This window comes from Stegodyphus dumicola, chromosome 10 (genome assembly GCF_044657685.1).
Source record: "Stegodyphus dumicola isolate Sdum_Otavi_A_Nest chromosome 10, ASM4465768v1".
Classification (NCBI taxonomy): domain Eukaryota; kingdom Metazoa; phylum Arthropoda; class Arachnida; order Araneae; family Eresidae; genus Stegodyphus; species Stegodyphus dumicola.
The window spans coordinates 146,166,831-146,174,639 of NC_140777.1; the positions used below are offsets into that span (position 1 = coordinate 146,166,831).

The 7,809-nt window shown below is 36.4% G+C and overlaps 2 protein-coding genes across 2 annotated transcripts; both read right to left on the reverse strand.

The window, feature by feature from the left end:
• Window positions 1–1,406: 1,406 nt before the first annotated feature.
• On the reverse strand, window positions 1,407–2,946 carry LOC146995129 (uncharacterized). Its single transcript, XM_085825661.1, has 5 exons — window positions 2,806–2,946; window positions 2,469–2,713; window positions 2,302–2,389; window positions 1,904–2,195; window positions 1,407–1,803 (listed from the first exon to the last, which is right to left on the reverse strand). The coding sequence occupies exons 1-5, from the start codon at window positions 2,944–2,946 to the stop codon at window positions 1,514–1,516; spliced, it is 1,056 nt and encodes a 351-aa protein (XP_085681787.1). The 3' UTR covers window positions 1,407–1,513.
• Window positions 2,947–2,956: 10 nt separating this feature from the next.
• Window positions 2,957–7,003, reverse strand: LOC146995130 (uncharacterized). The gene is made up of 8 exons (XM_085825660.1): window positions 6,826–7,003; window positions 5,032–5,337; window positions 4,593–4,942; window positions 4,137–4,508; window positions 3,976–4,056; window positions 3,631–3,889; window positions 3,200–3,526; window positions 2,957–3,103 (listed from the first exon to the last, which is right to left on the reverse strand). Exons 1-8 carry the CDS (start codon window positions 6,883–6,885, stop codon window positions 2,957–2,959), a joined length of 1,902 nt encoding a protein of 633 aa, XP_085681786.1. The 5' UTR covers window positions 6,886–7,003.
• Window positions 7,004–7,809: the final 806 nt, after the last annotated feature.

Here is a 7,809-nt window from a genome sequence, read left to right on the forward strand (position 1 = left end):
TTTTGCTTGGGTCACAAGAAATCGTCATCATGTGAATTGGAGTGAGGGTGTTTTACCTTATACTCATCTTCGTATTATTTTGCAGTATTTGTCATCTATTTATTCTGTCATATACGTGAAAGGATTAGAAAAGAAATTATTTTTAGAAAATTTATTATGTAGAGACATCATAAATCTAGACTGTCCTAAGATAGAGAATTTTAAAAAGAAAAGTTCTTTAACATGTTCGATTCATGCAAAAGGATTTAATTGCTGTGCTTTAACCAAAGCGGCTGCATTAGCTACGTATATAAAAGAAAGTGTGCAAGAAAAAGAGCTCATTTGTCATCAGCATGTCTCATCTGAAGGATGTGGATTATCTAAAACTATTAGGAAAAAGTCGAATAAAAGCAGCTGTACTGAAAAAGTGTCCGAATCATCTCATCAAATCAGTTTGTGAATGCGTTTTAAATCTTCTAAAAGGAAACGTACCCATCACCAAACGCGTCAAAAATCGACTCGCCCCTTTTAAAAGAACTTTAAGAAAATTAGCGGACAAAAAAGTACCTCTTTTTAAGAAAAGACATCTTTTGGTTCAAAAAGGTGACGGTTTCCTATCTTTCCTGCAGCAGTCAGTATCTTATCCTCCCTTATCCATGGAACACAGTAAGAAATTTGCGCTGGTACCCCTGGATCGTATGCAGCAATTTGAAGATGAACATTTGAGTGATTTAGATACCCAAATTCAAAAAATCTTAAAAAAGAAAATGGACGATGAAGAAAAGTCTAAATTATACATCCAAGTTCTGCAAAAGTATGTTACATTTCCTCATGTGAACACTTCCGAAGAACAACCGCCTGAACAACGTTCTGAGAAAGATATAGAAAAAGAAATTATGCAAACAGTTCCTGTGAAGCAGAAAAGAACGGCACAGAAAATAATAGATTTTCTAAAAGAGCATCAGATTTCCTGGACACAGAGTGAAGAACTCATTCTGGGTGATCATGTGTTTTCTGGATCTGACATTGTTCAGTTGATAAACTTTCTGTTGAGAAATAGAACTCAAAAACCTTTTGCCTTTGAACAGTTTAAAAATGTACTGAATGTTAACAACTTTCCTCAAGACTTTGTCAAAAACAAACATTTAATGAATGTAAAAACTATGTATGCTAGACCTAAAAGAAAATCCTCTTCGCAGCTGCGGCTAAAATTGTAATGACATGTGTAATACTTTGAGATATGAATAAAAGTTAATTTCTGATTATTTGTGTTATGTTTTTCTTTGATGAAGCTAACATATAAAATCATTTTTTTTTTCTGATTAAACTAATGTATACATAATCATAACCATTATTTTCTTAAAATAATAAAAACTTACCTTTCATGCCATTCTTTGAAAAAAAGAAAAACACCATAATTTTCAAACTTCTGTTTATTTTTTTATCTAAGTAAGTCTTTACACGCAAATACTGTGCATAACATCTTTTTACATACAAACATTTTTTGTACATACTATATATTTTTAAGTTATTTTCAAAAGCCAAATGGTAAGGTGGTCAAGTCCTGTTGGATCACCCTTTTATCCAACACAATTCTGTACAGTTTTGTTTCCGGTTTATTCACCACCTTTCTTCTCTTCGCTTCTCGGGTGATTTTGCAGGGGTTGTGGAGAGAGATGATCTCACTTCGGTCGAGGCTGCAGACCAGACTTTTAATGGCTTCAAAATTCAGCAACTGGGAATTCCGGAAGTTCAATGAAAATCCTCGGACTTTGCAGCAGGTTTTCCGAGTGGCCGTCTGGTATGCGTAGTTTTTCGGTCCTCCTGAAAAAATAAAACATCATGAGAAAAAAAAAGATAATAGAAAAAACATTAAACATTTTTTTGGTACATATTAAATAAGGAACTTTTTTAAGGTATTTACCTGACACGAAGGTTTTGATAACATCTCCATCCAGTTCGTCGGTAAATTCTCCTAAGAAGTTTCCTAAGGGGGGATCGTTGCAACCATTCGAGGCATAGATGATGGAATCTGTGTCGTGATACAGGACATCTCGACCCAGCTTCTCCATTTCACTATACAGCTTGAGACGAGCCCAAGCTGTCGTAAAAGTTACTAGAAAAATGTTGGTCGAGGCATCCTGCGGTACAAACTCCTTTGAAGATTCCCAGCAAATGGCAGCCACCTCAGGCGTGGGAAGAAAGACATCCTTGATCTGAAAATAAAAGAAGAATCATAAGTTAACAGTTCAAAATAGTTATGAGTTAACAGTTTGAAACACACTAAGCTTATAGATAGATAAAATCGATAAGAAAACTTACTTTTTTAGTAGGATCCGCCAACATCTTATTAAAGTTTGGCACCGTATGTACGTAGGTCTGTTGCGCTTTGTTGACGTTCATGCCCCATCTGAAACAAAAATTCAACATAAATCACAAAGAATTAAAAATGTTTACAAAAAATTTAAGTCCAAAAGAAATCATCTTACCTGCCCCAGAAACTGTTTAGGGCCAACTTGGCAACTTGTCGACGCCCAGGGTTCTTGGAAATCTTTCCAGCGTCCAACTTGACGCCCTCTCTTTCTTCATACTGGCGAATATACTTTAATTTGTCTTCAGACGTCACACACTCCGAAGGCCAACCGCTACTTTCCTGTTTGATCTTCAGAAAAAGATCAATGTAGGAACGAAACAGGGAAGTAGACGATTCTTTGAAATGATAGACTTCGTAAATCTAGAAAATAAAGAATAAATTTCAGTTATGACAAAAGATTTTAAATAAATTTGGGTTATGACAAATAATTTAAATAATCTTTGAATACTTACATGTGTGACGCGGTAACCTTTCTTTATCGCCAGCTTGACTTCTTCCGATACCCACGTTCCGACAAGAGCTCTTTCATCGTCTGTGTGGGTACAGGAAGACTGAGACTGTAGAAAGGCACAAGTCCGACACAGGGGGAACATGAGCTTCTTCCTACACCGATAGGGCAGGACCGGGAGATAGAGGTTCCGAGGAGGAATCACACGGCACTGGATAAGTCCAAAGTAATTTTCTATATCCCCAAAGCTTTCCGTAATGATTGTTGGATGTCCTACAGGGTAGACGCAAATATTTGTTCACCTGTGAAATAAAACAAAAAGTCAAAAAAACATACATAAAAATCAGAAAAAACACATCATCCATGAAAAGGTTTTAAAATAATAAAAAAGTACGAACCCATGGATAGAGGGATGTGAAATCCACATATTTAGCGTCTCCCTCGTGGAACAATTTGAGGGCATTGGTCCGTCCTCCGAAAAATGAGTCTCGAGGATTAAGCCGGTCCCTCAGATGGTGTTGCTCCAGGAAAGCTTGGAGATCCGGATTTTCCTCTTTTTCTCTCTGAAACTCATGCTCAAACATTTCTATGACATGGAAACCCTGGGTGCGAGTCTTTCGTGTGGTCTCTTCCGTTTTCTCTCGCAACGTTGTCATGGAAACCCCTTTTAGTGGATGAATGACATCACCGTCATAACAGGAACTACACCCGTGGAAGAAACAGCCCTAAAATAATACAAATATATTAAGTGTTTCACATGTAAATTAACATTAAAAGTGTAAAATCATTAAAAAGAATCATATAGAAAAATAATTTACTTTTTACATACCTGAAACTGATAGACGGTTTGTGTTGCTTGGCAGAAACCGTCTACCGAGACTCCGGCGATTCTGTGCTCTCCGGCTCCGTTCAAAACGTGTTGAATGGCAATGTTTTCCGAAGCAGCAACAAAGTCTAACCACCGGATCGAATCAGGGCTGTAATTCGTTGAGTTGACGTAGCCGTGTGTGGGCACCATGGCAATCGTGTTGGGATGAATGTGGCCACTCCGATACGTTGTCATACAGGCTGACGCAACGGTCACGTATCTGAAAAGAAATTAAAAGGATGGTATGAGACACTAAACATAACATAATTGTAAACATGATTAGAACAGAATGAGAAAATAACTTACTGGAATGGATCCACACCCGCCACATCCAAAAACTGGGCTCGAAACTCCAGACAACAGCGGCGAAGAATATCCACGTCCGATCTATGAATATAAAAAGAAAAATGTTAAATATACGAAACATAAAATATAAAATTAAAGCAAGAAAAAAGGACAAAACATACCTGCAATAGGCCAACATCTCGTCTTGAAAATTGAACACATCCCCCTTGTGTTCCTCATGCCAGGACAGAAATGCCTGTCTGGCTAAAGTGCTCATGGTATCCGGGCTGTAATAGTGGGGGTCCGGTAGCGGTCCGTCATAACTCTGGTTTTCCATCGAGTTAAAGAGATGATTGAAGTATCCTTTCTTTAACTCGCTGAGACCGAAGCACCCCGGTAGTTTGGCCAACGCCATCGGTAGAAAGTTTAACGAGTCTATGACCCGAATGTTGAGACTGGGGTGTCTTACACTCATGATCATAGACCCGTTAGGGATCACCTCCGGCGCTGTGCCTTGCTCCAGGAGCCAGGCCATCACGAACTGTCCGTCAAGCCTGTAAGTAAAAAAAATATCATGAATACTATTGAAAGCATAGTCATAATTAAAAAGCATGCAAACTATGGTATTTTTAACTTACCCTTTCATGTTATGAGCCACGGCGGTGAAGCCCTTGTGCTGTGGGGTAAACAGCCAGGCGCAGAAGTTTCGGCATGCTTCGTAACCCGGGAACACCTTTTCAGTGCCGTCGGCATACTGAGCCACCGCGAAATTTACGAGATGTTCCCCCGAAAACTGGTCCGTTTCAAAGTCAAAGAAAATGAACTTGTCATTGGACTTCTTCGGAGCAACACGTCGCAAATAGCAACGGTGCTCAGCAGCCATGACAACCTGGCCGCAAGACGGAAACTTGGTGGTGCCGCACTTATGCAGATCTTTAGGGCAATCCCGCCTCCGGATCACTTGGCTGCAGTCCCTGCACTGGTATATCTGTAACGACAATTAAAGAGGTATTTAAACGATTTCTTAAAAATTTACACGATCAATAATTACATTCATTTACATAGCAAAATACTTACCCGATCGCAAAGTGAAAACTCCTGGTTTCCAGTGAGAGCTTTGTGTGCTTCGAAGCAGGCATCCGATCGGCAGAGACGGTCACAGTCCGGGCATCGTTGGGGCTGGCCTGGAGCACAGTCCATCCTCAAACATATGGGACAGGCATTGGCACATCTATGACTTTCAGGCATTTGGTAGGGCTTCTCGCATGCTGTGCAATAATGGTTGCTACCAAAAAACCCTTTCAGGGACTTAATGACATCATAATGTCCATGGTGAAGCCATAAATTGATCCGTTGGGCCCTCTCCCTTCCTTTGTAGACCACCTAAAACATAGACATAATTTTTTTTCTCTTAAAAATAAAATCCAGCAAAATATTCAAATTTTAACATCTAAGCGAACTGCATAAAGCCTAAAATATTTTCAACGCATTCAATTTAACACTTTTTAACATCTACATGCATAAAGTTAATTTAGAAATTAGCTGTGTATTCAAATTTTATAAGTTGATCATTTAAAACAAATTGCAAACATACGTAAAATAATAAAGTTATCCAAATAAAAGTAAAATAAAACTTCACACTGCATTCGATTTTTTACAAGTTATATTTTTAACACGGAAAGTATAATCTAAAATATTCATCACGCATTCAGTTTTACAAGTTAAAGTTTTAACATTTAAATGATCAGAAATATATGCCTAAATGTTAACTTTTTGCAAATTATATTTTTAACATAGAAACAAATTGCCTTTGTGCATACATGTAAATAAAATCTAAAACGTTAAAGTATTCTAAAAATAAAAATTTTTTAAAGTGAAAGTTTTAACGAATTGCATACATAAAATAAGAAATTAATCTAACAATTTTAAGTAAACTAAAATCTCACTATGCATTTAATTTTTACATGGTATATTTTTTTAACATCGAAGCGAACTGCATACATTCATGGATTCTATGCGTGAATATGCATAAAATATAATCTTAAAATTTAGAGTAAGTCAAAAATTCACCATGCATTTTTATAAGACATATTTTTAGCGTCTAAAGAAATGCATGCATAAAATATAAATTTTTATGTTAAATGTAAAATTAATCTAAAAATTTTTCAAGTTATGTTTTTAGCATCTAAATAAATTTCATACATAAAAATAATCTAAAAAATGTAACACAATCTAGAAAATTTACTATGTATTCAGTATTTCAAGTTATCTTTTTTTAACGTGGAAACGAATTGCTTACGTGCATAAAATATAAAGTTAATGTAACAATTTAAAGTAATCTAAAAATAAAAATTTATTAATTTTGTCTATATTTTTTTTAACGTCTAAACGAAAAACTTTTCTCTAAAATTAATTCAAAAATCGAACAATTTAGAAATCAGTTTTTCCCATTATAATTTTAACATATAAAGTATTCTGAAAAGTTAAAGTTCTCTAAGAATAAAAATTCACCATGCGTTCTGTTTTTAGAAATTACATTTTAACATCGAAACAAATTGCATATAGGCATAAAGTTAATTTAAACATTCACTATGTACTCAGTTTTTAGCATGGAAACAACATAATCATAAACCATAATGTTAGTCACTTAATTTTTCAGTCCGTTAGAAACTGTTTAATGTTAACACTACTTTTTAAAAATTACTCACGTACCCAAATAAATTTTTATCATAAATATAGTATGGAACAACAAAATAGAAAAATCAAGTTACGATTTTAAAAACGCCCTAAAAATGTAAAATCTCCTTTATAAACATAAAAACAAATTTTGAAAACAGAAATATTTTAATTGAGACAAAAATAATAACTTACCCGGTTCAAATTTTCCGATGAAAAGACTACAATTTGGACATCCAGGTGATCTTCAAACATGGCGATCTCCGCAAACGTGCAAGGACCTAGGGGCACATTTGCATCTAAATGAATTCCCTTGCACGGTTCATCAGTGTTGGCCGACGATGATTTTTCAAGGCATTGATGGCGCTCGAATCCTTGTTCAAATGTGCTAAGGCATAAACAATCGCTTTAGCACAACACAGTCCTTCGTCATCGTAGGGTATGGACAAAATTGACTGTTTCTTCAGTCTATCTACGGAGATATTGATGACTTTCCGATTACCACCGGCGCCCACAGGTCGCCTGATGGTGATCACGTCCACCGAAAATCCCGTATCCATTTCGATCTTGTCTTTGGATTGCAGCACTTTCATAACGGCAGCCAAAATCTTTTCGACCGTCAGAGTCGAAACTGACATCAGAGAAGTGCTGATAGGCTTGTGCAATCCTTCTGCTTGGATACAAAATCGGATAAGATCCGAGGGGCTCAAATCGGTTGTCGTCCGGCGAATAAGTTGCTCGAATAATTCCCGGACGGTGTCCGGAATTCGAACCATGGGCACGCCTTGAACATCCTGAGGCAGCCGTTCCATATCTATACTGGCTCGGAAGGTAATTTCCTCGGCTTGATATTTATGGTTTCGGCGACGAGACTTCTCCGTGAGTACAATCGCCTCATCAAGCTGTAAAGTAAAAAGAAAAATAAGTTTCAGTAATAATCAAACACTTTCAAAAAGACATTATTTAAAAAAGAAAAATACACACCGAACGTTCATCGGAACCAGCCATAAAAACAGACCCACGAGCTGATGACGGAGAAGTCTAAAAATAAATAAATACATTGATTTTAGTACTAAGAAAAAAGTATTCTAGCAGAATTTAAAAATGCTGAAATACTTAAATAAAGATGTACTTAAATATTTACCTCAAATCCGGAACCCACTTGATAATACAAGGGTA

What these genes read in the sequence shown, in the direction of transcription:
- LOC146995129 (XM_085825661.1), bottom strand. Translation starts at nt 2,946, where the DNA reads ATGTTCCCCCTGTGTCGGACTTGTGCCTTTCTACAGTCTCAGTCTTCC. An exon ending in CTAAACAGTTTCTGGGGCAG is followed by an intron (nt 2,390 to 2,468) that starts GTAAGATGATTT and finishes TTTTTGTTTCAG; the next exon opens with ATGGGGCATGAACGTCAACA. An exon ending in TGGCGGATCCTACTAAAAAA is followed by an intron (nt 2,196 to 2,301) that starts GTAAGTTTTCTT and finishes TTTTATTTTCAG; the next exon opens with ATCAAGGATGTCTTTCTTCC.
- LOC146995130 (XM_085825660.1), bottom strand. Translation starts at nt 6,885, where the DNA reads ATGTTTGAAGATCACCTGGATGTCCAAATTGTAGTCTTTTCATCGGAA. An exon ending in GCGGGTGTGGATCCATTCCA is followed by an intron (nt 3,890 to 3,975) that starts GTAAGTTATTTT and finishes ATTTCTTTTCAG; the next exon opens with ATACGTGACCGTTGCGTCAG. An exon ending in TCACATCCCTCTATCCATGG is followed by an intron (nt 3,104 to 3,199) that starts GTTCGTACTTTT and finishes TTTATTTCACAG; the next exon opens with GTGAACAAATATTTGCGTCT.